This window comes from Pempheris klunzingeri, chromosome 14 (genome assembly GCF_042242105.1).
Source record: "Pempheris klunzingeri isolate RE-2024b chromosome 14, fPemKlu1.hap1, whole genome shotgun sequence".
Classification (NCBI taxonomy): domain Eukaryota; kingdom Metazoa; phylum Chordata; class Actinopteri; order Acropomatiformes; family Pempheridae; genus Pempheris; species Pempheris klunzingeri.
Genome location: NC_092025.1, coordinates 15,061,647 through 15,078,589, shown reverse-complemented (window position 1 = coordinate 15,078,589; position 16,943 = coordinate 15,061,647). Strand labels below are relative to the sequence as shown.

Here is a 16,943-nt window from a genome sequence, read left to right as displayed (position 1 = left end):
CGAGACAGCAGGGTGGCCAGTCACGCTCTCGCCATGCAAATGAGCCGCGCTCGGGCCGGGCGGGTGCCCATGTGGACCAGCACCATGCCTTGTTGTTCTGAACGCTCATTGGCCCGCTGGCGCCTGATTGTTCTTCACGCGCTGCGGGCCAGCGGCGCGAGCGAAAGCACGGAGGAGCGGAGCCCCGGACGGGACCTCCTCTCGCGGATCCCACGGAGGTACCCGGGTCACAGCTGTGATCCCGGGTCAGTGCAGCAGCTCCTGAGCAGGTGTCTGGTGATTACAGGGTCAGTGTTGTGGTTTAGGAGGACCAGCGGCGGCGGAGTGGGACAGGAGGGGGGGTGATGCGGTCACCGGGCTTTGCTGGAGGCCGTAGTAACAGGGCGGGGCGGGAGTCCGGGAGGGGCGGGCCTTAACGAGAACACGACTCGCCTTGTTGTGTGTATTCCCGTGCTCGCATCGCCATCTTGTTGCAATCCTATTTTTTACGTATGCGAGGATCTACTTTTCGCTCGGTCGGATTAAAAGCTGCCCGTCCGCTCTCTGGAGGAACACCGGGGACACACAGCTCGGGCGTGCGGCTGTGAAACGTGCACACGGCGCTTCCCACCGGGACACTACCTTCCCCCCCTCGGTCTTTTTCCTCCCTCCGTCCCGGGCCACCGGGTCGCCTGCCGTGAGGGTTTACGCGCAATGAGCATCGACACGCTGTTGGAGGCGGCCAGGTATCTGGAATGGCAAGCCCAGCAACAACAGAGCACACGTGGTGAGTCCAGCAGCGGAGCGGTGCCCCCTCCCAAGCTGCCCGGGGGGGGGGGGACCGTGTCCCGGTACTACCAGCGCCGGGGCTGGCGTTTTCAACCGACCCGCCTGCGGTGGACGGAAGCGATTGTAGTTTTTGTTTATCGCTCCGGGCTCGTGCCAGAAAAACAGACGGAAGTCGCTGCAAAGTATCGACTGTTCAGGAGAGGTCAATTGGTGCACACATATAGCTCCGCTTGATGCGGAAATGGGCAAAGTTGTTTTCCCAAGTACTTTGCGCGCTCTCGGTGTGTGTGTGTGACAGTTAAGACACTCAAGTGACTCACTGTGTGTGTGTGTGTGTGTGTGTGTGTGTGTGTGTGTGTGTGTGTGTGTATATATATGTGTGTGTGTGAGAGAGAGAGAGGAGTCCCTGTCAGCAGCCGTGCTACATTTATGTGTTGTACCCTCGTTGTGCATTAACTATCTGTGTGTTGTGCACTTTTATTAACATCTATCAGCTCAAGTGCACGTGAATAAATCCTGTTAAAATCGGACATGACGGAGTTTTATTTGCAGTCCAGTTTCTCAGGTCACACGTCTGTTTTTTTAAGAGACCTCCCGGAATCGATTTGGCCCAGTTTTTTTTGTCCGTCGAGCGCCGGCAGGGCGGTGGCGAGCAGGGCTGCTCTTTACATAATACCCTGACATTGCTCAGCTATCTTATGACACACACTGGGGCGGGCCCTCACGCGCTCACCCCGTCAGAAATGTGTGTCTGCGCGCGAGCTCGAAGACAGAATTTGTTTGAGTTTCAATTAATAATTTGAAACCGATGGGTTGTCAATAGATGTAATGATCACTGGCCTGATCAAAGGAGGTGAGGAGGGGGGGGGGGGTTGCTTTTTGTGTTTCTCCCCTCTGATGACGTGTCAGACAAATCAACCCCCTCCTCTCGCATACTTACCCTACCGCGTGCTAGGATCCGCCCACAACGACCACGTGCACACCGCCCCCCCCCATCCTATACAACACACACAGACACGCTCGCGCACACACTCGTGGTCCCCGCCCTTCCCATTCAGCCTACTGACAGTGGCGGGTCAGAGAGGGAGGGAGGGAAGAAGGGGGGGTAAGTAGGGCAGCGTCCCTGCTCACCCCCCAACCCAGCCCCTCTCAATGCAGAAGTTATGTAATTTACGTTTTCCTGCACTTGTGCATGGTGTGTGTGTGTGTGTGTGTGTGTGTGTGTGTGTGTGCGCGCGCTGTACTACAAAAGCATGAAAAACAGTTCAGCATATCTCTGCTTATACTCTGCAGATATGTCATCCATTATTTTCACTTCTGCTGTTTGCTCTCTTTGTGGATTTCCCCCTCTGTCGTATCAGCAAACAAAAGAAAGAACTCCTGCACCCCTAACATGAGCAGCAGGGCCATGATAATATGATGGGATGTATATTCCAATATTGCTGTATGTCACTATATGACAAATGTATGCATAAACAAACCATGTCCACGTTGTCTCAGAAATGAGAAGTTATATTTCTGCAGCAATACTATTAAGGCTGCAGCTGATTATTAATTTCTTGATTAACAGGAATATTATTTTTCTGTAAAATGCCCCCAAAAAAATGGTGAAATCCGTCGATTGTATCAGAGCTCAAGGTGACTCTTCAAATGACTTTCTCTTTTGCTTGAACAGTAGCGGAAAATATTCATTTGGTTTTCATATAAGATGCGGGGGGGAAGAAAAAGAATCGGAAACCACAGAGTGATGAGCGTTTTCCTCTTGAAATGTGACATGAAAAATTCACAGATTGTCAAAATCGTTGCAGAATTAAGAGGCTCTATAACAGATACTATGACAAACCCCCGTCCTGTCGTGCCTAAAACCAGGCACTGCGCTCACACAAAGAGGGAGCTGTGTGCCCGTCTTTTCACACTGCTCAGCAGGAGTTCGAAGAGATGTGAACACATGAATAATTTAACAGTGCTGCTCCGAGGTAGTGCTATTAATAGTATCATAATTTGATTGTGGTCTAATCCCACAAATTAAAAAAGAGAATACACAGCTCCAAAAGTTGTTTGTCAGTGCCTGTGCAGGCCTTCTGTGAGGTGAACTACGGCCCCGGGGTGAGGGGAAGTTGCGTCATCAGGAGTTTGCAGTATCATGTGGAGAAGAAATGAAAGTGTTATTTAACACGCAGCCAGGCATGTTGGCATGTGGTGTTTCTGTTTGTTTTATAGCGATGGTGGTGGTGGCTCGGCTGTGTGTTGGCGTTGTGCAGATTTGAGGAATCCCTGGGATCTTCTGTCTCTAATGTCGCTGTTTCCATGGTAACTCAGGGCTTTCCACATTGCTTTGAGTCTGCCCGCTATGGTGTGCGATAACTACTCACTCATATCATTAAGTGTGTGAGTGTGTGTGCCTCCGCATACTCAGCATGAGCACAGCGTGGGAACATTCCTGCCCTGCAATGTGATTTTTAAAATTTTTTTAATTCATTTTTTAGCTTGTTTTTTGTCACACACCTATGCTTCCTTTATACGCTGTCACTGAGCCAACTTTAGCTGACCCACCAGAGTGGCTCGTCGACAACAGCCCACTGCTGTTGGTCAGACGGCCCTGACGTAACCCCGGGGTAGAGCCACACACAGTGCTGGACCGATCCAATCACAGGGCAGACAGAGGGGGGGTTCTCTCTACCCATCCATGGTTCTCCTCACTGAGGAAACGGATGCAGACACAATATCTGTGGTTACTTCCCCGTCCCCACGATCTCATTCCCAGATGACATCATTCATTGTGTGTGTGTTTGTGTGCACGTAGTGTTGAGATGTTCACTGTAGAAACAAAGTGACGTCCACTGTGACCGTGTGATCAGTAGCACAGCAACGACAGCGCTAAGTTTAGCTTGTAGGTGGATGTTGGTTGATAAATCACATGAAATGAATGGTTTCTAAACTGGACATAATGTTGTCTACATTTAGTTCAGACAAGTGTGTGTGTGTGTGTGTGTTAATGCATCAGTGTTGTCTCATACTATATGTTAGGGTGTGATGTAACCACAGGAAATAACAAAGTTTTTCTTGAATCTGAATAGAGGTCAGGTTGTGCTGTTGTTGTTATGGTTGTACAGTTGAGCCACGTGTCCATCTAACTTATTCGGTGGTATCCATTATTTTCCCTTGCTCACTCCTTCGTACATCTTCTTTTCTCGCCCCCTACAGAGGAGGAACAGCGCAAAGAGAAGGAGCTCATTAAGAGGGAGGTGGAGTCTAGACATGTGGAACTTGTGACTTCTCTGTCTCAGCCAGTGAGAGCCAACCACATCACCTGGGGCGATGACGCTCACCGTCAACAGCCACATCACCCTCCTGCCCCTCCGCCCCCCTCTCTACCACCTCCTCAAATCCCCATCGCTGTCATCCCAATGGTCCCGGTTGTCACCGCGACACCCTCAGTCCCGCCCCTTCCGCTCACGACGCAGATTGCTGCGGCGGCGACGTCACTCAACAGCTCCCCGTCGATCAAGAACTCTTCGTCCCCTCCGCAGCAGCAGCCGGCCTCCCCCCACCTGTTGTGCGCGCCTCCGATTAAGTTAGAGAATAGTCAGCAGCTGGTTGGTGCAAAGCCCTGCCAATCGCAGCCTCAGGTTCAGATTCAGTACCCAACCTCCATCAGCACTAACGGTTCTGGCTCTCAACATGCACTGGCTCCCCATCAGCCTCCACCCACATCTCAGCCGCGGCCTAATGGCGTAACGATGGAGGACATGAGGGCGATGGAAGGGAAGAGAAGACCAGGAGGGTCAGTTCATGAGAATGTGTGTGTCTGTAAAATAAGTCTGTTCATTGGTTTATGGTTGTATTTGACTGATTTATTTTGTGTTTCCAGAGCGGGAACCAGAGAGGTGCATAATAAACTGGAGAAGAACAGGTCAGTAATAATTAGAAACAGCTTTTTTTAAAACTTGTCCACCACATACACACACACACACACACACACACACACAAATATCAAGTGTGTTATAAAAACAGTTTCAGCGGCCCAAAGGTCATGGCATTTCCACAACCTATATAAAACCACGACATCCTCAATCAAATTGGTGTTATGAAGTCTCCTTAGACCCTCTCAAGAAAACGGTCGACTTACTGATAAATGGTGAATATCGTCCGAGACGGTCAGCCAATGACAACCATATCAAACGTGTGACTCTTTGTCGTTTCTAACTCTTTGCCCTTCAGGCGAGCGCACCTCAAAGAGTGTTTTGAGACGCTGAAGAAGAACGTTCCTAATGTTGATGAGAAGAAAACCTCCAACCTCAGCGTTCTCCGCAGCGCTTTGCGCTACATTCAGGTAGAGTTTTAGTACATTTTCTCAGCTTTCCCAGCACAGTGGGACTGTAAGCCTTTACATGCTTTAATGGTAAGACGGATTATTTTGGATACTCTCCTCTTGTTTTTCATCTTATTGTCCATCTCTGTCCGGTCTTGAGTTTAGTGGTTCAGCTCAGGGAGCAGCACAGGCTTTGGTCTGGTATAATCGATATACAATGGCTGTTTTGTGCTGGTTCGTCTCTTGTGACTATGACATGTCATCTGCCAAATAACAGTGATTCAGCCAATAAGGAAGTGCTGAATAAATCCAGTGTTTCTCTATTACAATGTAATGACTACTTTTTTATAACACACTTGGAGTTTATTAGTTTCAGGGTTCGTCCAGAGTCAGTTTGGAAAGTGCTTGATTTTAACAGTCATGTTTTCAAGGTGTGGAAAAGGCTTGATTTTGAACATAATCTGGTGTTTCACCTACACAAGCACTCATGCAAACCAAAAATCTTTTAATATCTGAAATGAAACAATCCTGTTCTGACAACATGCAGTGATTGCTGTAGGCATAAAAGAAATCTGTAAACTTAGGTTTCCACAGTTGCATTTATTGTAACAATTTAGATGTGATGATGAAGGATTCAGGGGTCTGGAAATGTTTGGTTTAGGTACCTTGAAAGTGCTTGAATTTTGCTTTTAAAAAAGCTGTACCAGCCTTTTAGATCCTCGCTCTGTGGAAATGTTGTGTAACTCCATCCTGTAGTCATTTAGTTTCACACTGTATGAAATAGACAGAGAACTGGTTGTCCTGAGAGCTAAATAACTGGAAAGGATGAAAGGAACTAGCCTTGCATTGCTGAGGGTGGTGAGGGGGAGCGGACTGTACAGCCTGAAGAGGCGACTTTTCAGTCTACCAAAGTAGACGAGGGAGGATTTCTGCACTGGAGCAGAAATAAATTGCAGCCTTGAGCTTGATGCAGTGATTCCTTTTTCATGGAGTAGAAGCTTCATGATACTGAGTTCAATGGAGTATGCATCGGGGAGTCAGCGGAAGGAGCTAAATTAGGCTGTGAGATGGAAGAACTTGTTCAAAACTAGACTGGCTGCAAGTTGTTGGGTGGGTCAGCCCTCAGGGAGCACAGTACAGAGGATCTGGAGCCGTCTTTGACAGGAGATGGTGACCGTTTTGATTTGAGGCAGAGCCAAGCCGCTGATGAGGAAGTCCGTACGGCACAACTCGACTTTTCAAGGTTTAAAAGTAATGTGCAGAGAGCTGGTAAATCACCAGACACAAAAAATGATAGTAGCTACTGGTGCTGAAACAACCAACTAGTTGTTAGACAGAAGGTAAATCGACAACAAATTTGGTAACTGATCAATGATTTATGAAGCAGCAGTGTCAAATGTTTACAGTTGGCCACTCAAATGTTAGGATCTGCTGCTATTTTTACTGTAAATTTAATATTTATCAACGGCATTTTTGACTATAAATCTGTTTTTATATAGATAGAATAACTGACTGATCAAAAATATTATTAGCACGATAATCAGCTGTACAACTAATCATTAGTTGCAGCTTTAGTAGCCGCAGAAGTACCAGTAGATATTTGTTCCTTACAGTATTTCAGCAGACACCGGACAATATGGCAGTATGGTTGAAAACAATATCACCATAAAGTAGGAATGCTTTTAAATATCATGAGATGGGTAATAATATGGAAAATCACATATAAACAGATTAGACGAGGGGTGACCCCAAACAGCATCTGACATGATCTAAGGAGCTGGATTTTACTGCAGATCTCAGTCACATCATTTCAGTGACATGAACATATGAAACAAAGGATCGTTCCATTCTGACTGTAGGGGGGGGTGTCTGAGTTTTACATTGAAAATAATACTGCTGGTCTCTGAGTGTCCATGTCTGTACCAGATGACGTCCCAGGACCACGACACTATCAACATGAAAAACAATGCAGAGCTAGTGCTCTCCATTGTGCCGACATTCTTATTCCTATGGATACTCCGTATCATAGCAACCAGAGCGTCTCAGCTTTCCCAGCTGCGTATTTTGCAGAGGAGCGCCTGGCGTTTTCAGCTGGGAAAGAACACGTCATCGGACACTGGCGACATGTTCAGTCTGCCTGTGTGTTGATCTCCGCTCCGCTCAGTACTACGGACAGCGCTGCGGTCCACAGCTACACGCTTCAGGTGTCACTACATGTTACATTCTACGTTTTATTCTGGTGTGAATAAAATGAAAGCAAATGTCATGAAATGAGAACATAATCAAGATTCAACAGATTCAAGTGATTAGTAGGGGACACCCCTACGTTAGACTAATGTTAAATCCAATGAATTGCTTCCCTACGGCTGCATCACATTTGACAAAACCTAAACTAAGACGCCCTTTTTATTTTAAAGAGAAAAAAAACTCTGGAATCTTTCACTTAATCGACAGTAATTTGTAAAGTTACAGCACAATTTATTAATTACAACACAATATGATTATGATTTTATTAAATGCAATTTATTAGAAATTAAAGCCAACCACTACTCTGTATATTTTCTCCATGCCTATGATTAGTTCCCCCTCCGATCTATAATGCGATCGGTAGGTGTTATTGTAGATGGGTGGCTCGCCCCCTCCTTTTTTTCCCCCCACCTCCTGCCCTGGTACCTCTCCCCATGTAAACCTCGGTCTCTCTCCCTCTCTCCGAGCCATGTGAGGTCTGAGCACATGGCTAGGGCAAGCCTGATGACGTCACCGTAGCTCACCCACTCCGCCCTCCTCTCCCTCTCCCTCTCCCTGCAGTCTGCAGAGGGAGAGAGGGGGAGACGGTGTCAGGTACTGGGGACACTAGGCAGCAGCGTTTCCATTGTTCTATATACCGTAGATTAGGCACAGATTTACAACAGCTGTATCAGATTTTCTTTGTCTTTTAACCTCTGTCTGTCTCAACCTTTTCTTCATCTCTGTCTGTTTCGTCCTTTGTCGCCCCTCCCTTCTCTCCTGTTCAGAACACTTGGTAACCATAGGAACGGGCGGCAGGTGGTCAGGGCGCTGTAGTCCGCGTTTGTCTGCATGAGTGTGTATGACGGCAGATGTGTGTGTGTGTAAACCAATCAAATCCTGGTTTTATTGATTTTTTTTTTGTTGTGCACGGATGGTGAGGACTTGGAAATTCCTTCTCCTCATATGAACCTTGTGGCGATCACACGTTTACACAGATGTATGAGACAAAGACACCCGTCAGGACAAAATATCACACTTGAGACATTTTCACTTTTTTTTTTTTATCAGAGAGGATGTGTTGAAAGAGGAGAGGTGAAGGAGGTGTAGATGAAGCATTGGAGGAGGGGAATAAAGGGGGAAGGGTGTCGAGGGAGCGATGGATGGGGGAGTAGAAGGAGAGGGAGTGTGGGAGGAGGAGGGGGTCGGGAGTGATCTGAAGCACCTGACTGGCAAATGTCCAGTCACATCACTCCTTATATGTAATTACCCCCATGCTTCACCCAATTAGAAAGCTGCTTCTGTTTTTTTTTCTTTTTTTTTTTTACAAACTGCTGCTCAAGCAGCCAAATCCTCACAGATGAGGTTGCCAAGGAAACTGCTGTGGGTGACAGCTGTTTACTTGGTGATTTGCTGCAGGCCTAATGGTGTCTGGGTTTGTACGGGAAGACCTTGAAGTGTTTGAATGTTCATAGATGCACATGCGCACAGGCATAAGCAGTTGTAGTCCCTCCGTTGCCAGCTTGAGCTTGGATATCAGTTGGCTGTGTATGTGTGTCAGTAGTGTCACGCTTTGTCTTGCAGTGTTGTGGACCGACTCTGCAGCAGAAATACAGTCAGACATGAACTTACGGACAGCAATCAGCTGCCGTTAACACAAAACTACAAATCTTACATCTGACAACGATGACTATTTTGACATAATTTAAAATCATTTGCTGTCATTTCCTCCTCTGTAATTATGGGAAAAGGCGGCACGTGTGGAAGCACATAAAGGGGAGGCTGTTGGCAAAGTTCTCCATGTCTGGACTGGTGGTTGTTGCAAAGAGGGCTCTTAATTCAGACGACGGCGGTGATGTGTGTGAGGCCATCACATGCCTGCAGAGTGTACACAGCTTTGCTCACTGAGGTGAGTGTCCTGTAGTAGGATCACATGTCCCCACGTGCTCATTCGCTCTCTTGTATTTCTATCCCAGTTTTCTCGTTTTGGTTGGATTTGATTTCTTTCAGAATTCAACAAGTCAGCTGGATATTTCGTTTCCAGTAATGTAATGAAATTAGCCAAATAGTTACCAGCATTTGACTGGTTTACCAACGTGATCTCTCAGCCCCTTTCTTTCCCTCTCCATCCTCTGCCCTCCTTTGCCCACCAGTTTTCCTCCTGTACCTCCCCTCTCCACCATTCCTCCCTAGTAATCTGTGTTAATGTCCTTAGCCTGTCGAAGTGTTTGGTGTTCATGGGTCAGCTGACCCACACAGAAACTGGGTCACAGAGACGGTGTGGTGAGGCTGGAAATGCTGCACTCTGTCTCGCTTAAACTTTTACTTCCCTTTTGTGTCTCGTGCTGTGTTTTTCCTCCTCGCTTCTACAAGCAAATCTACAAACACGCATGCATCTTACTGCTCATCTCATTCGACTGACTGTAATCTTCCTGCTGCAGTAATCCAGTGAATCCAGCAATGGACCTGAGTGATGAGTGGAAATAAAACGTTGCAGGACGTTAACTCCAACTCTGACCTTGTTCTCAAAAAAACAAGCGTGACATCCAGGAAATAGGAGGAGCTTAAGCAGCTGATGCCAACAAGAGCAGTGTGAACATGCTTGAATTTGCATGCATGGCTTTTTGCTGGTGTCTGAAACTGGGATAGCACAGAGAACATTATGTTTCTGGATTGTGCAAGATGAGAGAAATGTGGGAGTGGCTAAGTCTGCACAGTGAAACAAAGTTCATCTGAATTCCTTTTTCTGCTGCCAGTTTTTAAACTGTAGTTGTGTATTAATTCTAGCTCCATAGTGAAGGTATATTCACAAATACTGGTCTGGGTTATTTACAAGAGACAGAACAGGGTCTCTCCTGTTTTTAAAGGTGTATTTTATGACTCTACTAAGAAGTTTCTCTATTTCATGGTCTGCTACTGTTTGCCTTGTTAATGTGCTGTTGCTGCTGTTAGCTATTAATGCAAACACTTCCTCCATCTGTTTCACATTAAAACATTTCCAGTATATCAGGGAGCAGAATCAATCTACTTCATTCAGGAGCTTTCACTGAAAACTTCTGCAGGACGTTTTGACCTTATTTAACAGCAGATTAGCACAGAGGGGGAAAAACAACAAAGCAGTATTGATCAGAAGGAATGAAATGAGTGAGGTTAGCAGTTTCTCAAAGGTGGAGTTTTGAGTGACCGTTGTACTGATGGAGGTAGAGCTGTGGCAATCAGTATTATGCAGAATTTCCATGATAATGTGAATGTTTATTGTTGTTTTCCACCCTGCAGCTTCAGCTGAAACAGGCTTTTATTGAGAAAGTATCAACTATGTACCATTCACATTATCGATTGTCTATTAGAAGCTACACATGTTTTGCAGTGATTGTACACGTACTAGTGATCCTCATCAACTGTGCTGTCTGTCTCCCCTGAAAGACTCTGAAGCGTAAGGAGAAGGAGTTTGAGCACGAGATGGAGCGTTTGGCCAGAGAGAAGATCGCTACGCAGCAGCGGCTGGCCGAGCTGAAGAACGAGCTCAGCCAGTGCATGGACGTCATGGAGATCGACAGGGTTCTCCGACAGACCATCCAGCCAGAGGACGACCAGGCCTCCACGTCCACCGCCTCAGGTACAGGGATGAGACACAAAAACTGGCAATTATATTTTACCTTTAACATAATACTTTTATACAGACCAAATCACAAGACGTTTAATAGCCAATAGTGCCGTTTCCATGGTGGTGAGGCACGAGAGTAAGTAGTGATTACATTTAATTTGATTTAAGTTAGTGAACCTCTTGACTGTCTGTCAGTGGACTTTGTAGTTGCATCACACAGCCTGTTTCTTGGGTTTTATCATGATGACTAACAGCTTCCTCTCTGCTCTACAGAAGGAGAAGACAACTTCGAGCAGGACATGGACGAGGAGGTTCCCACTCCCGTCCCTCCTCCCACATCCCTCCCCAAACCTACACCTCCCATCTTACAAGCCCAGCCACTCCTCACCCCTCACCTGTCAATCCAGCACACCGCCCTGCCTCTCTCCGGGGTCCTGACCACGCCCTCCCCCTCTGGCCCCCCTCTCCCTCAAGCCATCGCCCCCGCTCTTGCTCCAGGTCCGCCCCCTCCGCTGCCGGTTCATCCCATCCAGCCCCCGGCCATGCAGGTCCAACCCACCGTCATCGCTCATGCCACCGTCTCCCACCCATCAGTCATCCAGGCTGTCAATCACGCCCTGCCTGCCAATCACAAGCACCTAACACACATTGCCCCATCACCCGGCCCCACCTCCTCCACCCCTCAGCCAATCGTGGCAGCTCCCGCCGCCGCCACTCACCAGCAGATAGCCGCCCAGCCCATTGGACACATCACCGTCCACCCGGTGGCTCACCTGGGAGGTCCTCTGCCATCCCACCTCCCGACCCTCTACCCCCAGGGCGTGTCTGTCTCCCAGCCCACCATGGTGGGCCACATCACCCACACCTTCACCCATCACACCCTGCCGCACGTCCAGGCTAATCCTCAAGCTAACACTAATGGAGCCCAGGTGAACAGCGCAGCCATGATGAGCCAGGGGAACCCGTCGCTAGGAAAACCCACAGCAGTGCTGGCCCCCCACCCTCAGCTGGTTGGACAGGCAGCTGTCCTCAACCCTGTCACCATGGTTACAGTCCCAACCTTCCCAGTCAGCACGCTCAAACTGGCCTGAAAGAGTAAAAAAAAAAAAACTGAATGATGGATGGAGACACGAGGAGAGAAAGATTCAGAAATTCTGGATGATTTTTCACACTCCTTGAAATAATCAATAGCAGAGAATCTCTGACAGAAGCATGAACATTTACAAAGAAATTGTTTTTTGGACAACTTGTGATGAATATCTCCAGAGATATTTTGGTCACAGCTCTGTTGGTTTGTGAACAAAAACATTTAAGCAGAGTCAGAGGATCAGGCCATTGTTTGTGAAAATAAGACTGTGACATTTTTCTGCGCCGCAAAGACAGGAACCCTTCCTCGCCCTCTTCTCTCCTTCCTTCCTTCCTTCCTGCTTTCCTTCCTTCCTTCCTTTACAACCAGAAGCACTAACATAATAAGCTCAGTTCACACTCAGGCATCAAGGATTTACCTTAACTATTCATTCACTCATTGGGGGGAAAACGCTTGAGAGAGAATTGTTTGTCATTAGGCTGTTGGCGATACAGTATGTTCCTGTTTTGTATTCACATAATCACGATGTCATGTGGGACATACAGGAGGAATGACGTCACTGAGTGTTTGAGAGCAGGAGGAGGGCGGCCAGTGGTCTCACTGACCTGAATTAATCCTTTGACCAGTAGACCACAGTGCACAGTCGGCTAAACAGGGCTGAAGTTTGTTCTTCACTTTTTGTCATCACACGGGAGTTCCTTATTTATATATATTTTATACTCCTCTATGAAATGACTCCAAACAAAGGGTCCTCGCCACTGCAAATACTATAAGAAAAAACATGAAGAGTACAGTAAGACGATGGGATCCTATCTGCAGCTAAAAAAGGCAAAAAGAAGGAAAAACAACACCTCATCTTTATGTCATTCCTGATGTGCTGTCAGCTTCTCCATGCGCAGAAGCCTGGGTAAAACATGAGTTGTCCACCTCAATCTATCATTGTAGACATAAAGATATGATTTCAAATAATATAATAATATGCATTAAAAAGCTTGTGCTAATTATAGATAAAAAAAACTGCCCTCCTGACCCTGAATCCTGACCGCCTCAGTATGTGTGTGTGAATGGGTGAATGAGTGGCAGAAACCTTGTAAAGCGCTTTTTTTTTTACTACTGTAGTATTAATAGTTTCAGCACATTTGATGCCACTTTGAGGAACTGCTCCTGAGAATTTTATGTTGAAGTCAGTGAAAAGAAATATCCGCCCTTGAGCCTCTGGTGATGCAGGCAGTCACTAGTGTCCCATTCAACAGTGGAGTTATTTATCTGCCACCCCGTATCGATTTCTTTTTAGAGGGCAGCAACAAAACAGTGGAGTGTTCCTTTAAATACACGGAAACTCCAGAAATGAGGGGCACGATTAAAGGGGAAGAACTAATGATTGTTTTGCTCAACAAACAGTAGCATCTGTTTTCACTGTGGAGGCCGTGTCAAGAGACAACATGACCTTTGTTGACCGTTCGATTTCCTTGTAGGAAAATGCCAGATGACATTTAAAAGTAGAGCATCAAGTTTGAGCTCAACAACCTGAAAGAACTGGAGCTGAGGTGGAAAACCAGGTTAGGATTAGAAATTTGCACAATTGGATTTTCCTAACGGTGTGAAAAGGTTACTAATGCAGTTGGTTGAATGTACAAAGAAGATGCACTCCAGTTTCGATGTGATTACCTGGTTGGTCAGAATTAAATCACAGCTCTCTGACTGTCAGGCTTTCGAAAAGACCGCCAATGATGTTGATGATGGTTGATTTGACTGTGAGAAATCACATCTACTCATACACCTACAGATTTGTTAGTTCAGCGCATCGATTCCTATCATGTCTGTGTGCTTGCTTTTGATTTTAGAGGCTAAGAGGAAACCAGCCAGTCACTCCAAAATTCCCAGCAGCGTTTGTGTGTGCATCACATCAGCTTTTTTATCAGCTAAGGTCATGTTAGAGACTGTTTGGACAGTGATAAAGTCACACATCATGCTGGACAAGTATGGAAAGTTGTCTGCATATCACTAATGCCTGAAATGTATGCGGTGAATTAATCCTCAAAGACTAAATATGTCGAGATCCTTCACAGCCACTGTTAACTTGTCTCAAAACACTCAGTGTCGCCGTCTCTGGTGACGTTCCCTCGGCTCCCTGTAGGGCAGTACAGGTTTTCATCCTCCTCACTCTGATGCAACAGCTCCCTCTGCTGCCTCCTCCCAGACCTCATACACGCAACACTTTGGGGCACAACACAAACTTCCTGGACAGGCTTTTAAAATCTGGAAAAACGATGAAGGTAATTAGAAAGAAAAAAAAAAAGGTAGTTGAACAGTAGTTTTCTACTGCAGTATGAATCACTCGACAAACTCCAACTGTGAGATATAAGCTCCAGAAAAGCTAGTAAATTGGACCTTGAGTTAAGATTTTTTTTTTTTTTTTGTCCAACTAGAGATGATACATTTCAGATAAATTCAGATACAGCACAAAAACTGGAAGTATTCAGGCCTGAGATCAGTTTGCATTTTATTACAGTTTTGTGAAAAGTAACCTGGCAGCGACACGACCTCTTTGAACGAGATGTTGTCCAACAAACAGCATCGAACACCAAGCTAAGAAACCTCTGTTCCAGTCCAGAAAATGAGTTTGAGAAAAGGAGTTTCAAAAAGTTTTAATTTTAAAATGGAAAATGTGTTGTGGCACCCACTTCTTTCTACGTGTCTTTTGTCGTCTGTAGGTTAATGTCTTTTAGTGTGCACATACTCAAAACGCTCATGGCCTCACAGCCCTGCCAGCCTATACATGTCACCCATCAGTGTATGTAGTCAACGTCGCGTGGATCCGCTCCTCGCCTCTTCTGCTGTTTCTGTTCGTTATGTCTGTATACGTGAGTGTGTTCAATGTTTTATATCCTGTACTATAGTTAATCCTACTGTACCTGTAGCATGGCTGTTTTTCGGTTATACAGTTTGCCCCGTGCATGACGGAGAGTGTGCGTGTGCCTGTGCGTGTCTTTGTGTAGTTATGAGAACAAATTTGGGTTTTTAAACCATCGTTGTTAGGACATACCTGCATTTGCCTGATCCTAACAATTTCAAATGGCTGTTAAGACCTGGTTTTAATGTTAAGGTCAGAGTAAGGGTTGGGCACTTAGTTTTTGGGTAAGTAAGGTTTGGGGCCTGGGAATGCATCACACGATTAAGTGTCCTCATAACTGTAGAAAGACAAGAATATATGTGTGTGTGTAGCAAGCTATTTTTGTACTCAGAGGTGATTTATAGTGCGAGCCTGTTTGGGTGCTATCGTGTGTGCCTATACTCAGTTTTCCTGAACACTGTGACAACTCTGGCAGAACACGAACACATAGAGCGAATGAAAGAGACAAAGATTTACTGTCCTAATTGTTTTTTTATGTTTCTAAATTGGACTGAGACATGGAGTGGAGAAAGTAAAAAAAAACAAAACAACCCAAAAAAAAAAACAAAAAAAGTTGTTGCTCTTTTCTTGATAACACAATAATGTCTAATATTCAATTTGAGTTTTGTAATATTTGTATGTACGTATGAAAGTTTTGTAAATTTGTGATCGTATGCACGTTTTGGCATATGAGTATATGTATCTTAAAATTTTAAATGCTTGTTTCTTTTTGGTTTTGTTTTGCATGTAGATTGCCGTTCAGTTTCTTTTGTTTAAAGGTTTTGTTTGTTTTTTTTCTGTTTATTTTTGGGACCATGTACAATACTGTATAACGTGGGCAGGATCTTGGACCTCATGCTACATTGATATTATATATGAATATAAAAACATGTTTTCCCTATGGAGAAAGTTTTAAGTTATATATCGCCTGTACACTTTGGGCTGCCTTTTAGATCTAACTGTCCACTGTTTAAGATATAACAATGATGATAATGGATAAAACATATTAATGATGAAGAATTATGCTGATGAAATAATAAAGATTCTTAATAAATCTTATTACATTTACAACACATCTTGCTCCTGTGTTTAATGGTCTTGTATACAAATATAAACAGACATAAAATGCAGTTAGAAAGGATTTTTAATTGATAAAGTTTGACTTTTGTGTCCTTGTGAAACAGGAAACATTAAATTACAAAAAAAAGAGAAAACAAACAGTTGACTCACGTAATAAAACATGAAAAATGTAGTTTACAAAACCCAAAGTCAACATCACTACAGTGACCCTCTAGGTGGCAGCGTTACATCATTATGACGGTTACTAATCAACAAGTCGTCCCAAAACACATCAATAACACAGACTGAATCAAAGTTATTATTACACACTTCCCCCTTCATGTGTGAGTTGTCCGTCTTGTTTCTTCTCCTCTCTCCCTGTCAGGTGATTAGTGGCTGAGCCTGCCTCTATCTAACGGAGGCCAGCGGAGAACGACTGTTTGGTGTTTGTCTCTTTAGAGGATGAGGTCTGGAAGTCAAGTGTTCGTGGCTTTGTTTATCAGTTTGGTGTCTTCAGTGTTTTGGTAGGTTTGGGGGGCATTGTGTTGTTGACCTCCATTCTTTTGTTCTTTTTGGACAGGCCTCCAGACTCCCATGGTTTTGGTTTTGGTTTTTTTGTCAATTAACCACTTACTTATTTTGTGGTCGAGCCAAATGTTTGTTTTGTGGCCGTAACAGTTATTAATTTTAGCAGCAGAACAACTCAATCCACCTGTGAGTCGGTGCGACTTGCTGAGGTGCTCTTGAACTCAGCACTGAGCCTGTGACTGCTTCAGGCTGGAACATGCTTCTCCGGACTGCACGTAAGCAAATGTGTCTTTATACCTGTGCAGAGTGTAAAGTTCTCTAATTTTTCAGCCTATAAGCTTTGCTTTACGCTCAAGCCTGCAAGCTGAGATTTGGTAGCGGAGGCTCCTTTTGCATGTTTGGGCAACCAATTACCCACAACACCCCTCTCTGCATAGACCCATTGACGTGCATCTTCTGAGAACCA

At 45.4% G+C, this 16,943-nt stretch overlaps 2 protein-coding genes across 2 annotated transcripts in view; one reads left to right on the top strand and one right to left on the bottom strand.

Annotated features, from left to right (window-relative positions):
- abhd11 (abhydrolase domain containing 11) overlaps positions 1-16,943 on the bottom strand; it is a 179,492-nt gene that overhangs the window by 56,214 nt on the left and 106,335 nt on the right. The window lies entirely within an intron of this gene.
- mntb (MAX network transcriptional repressor b) lies at positions 343-13,014 on the top strand. Its single transcript, XM_070844163.1, has 6 exons — positions 343-766; positions 3,973-4,552; positions 4,640-4,681; positions 4,990-5,101; positions 10,730-10,922; positions 11,184-13,014. Exons 1-6 carry the CDS (start codon positions 694-696, stop codon positions 11,999-12,001), a joined length of 1,818 nt encoding a protein of 605 aa, XP_070700264.1. The 5' UTR covers positions 343-693; the 3' UTR covers positions 12,002-13,014.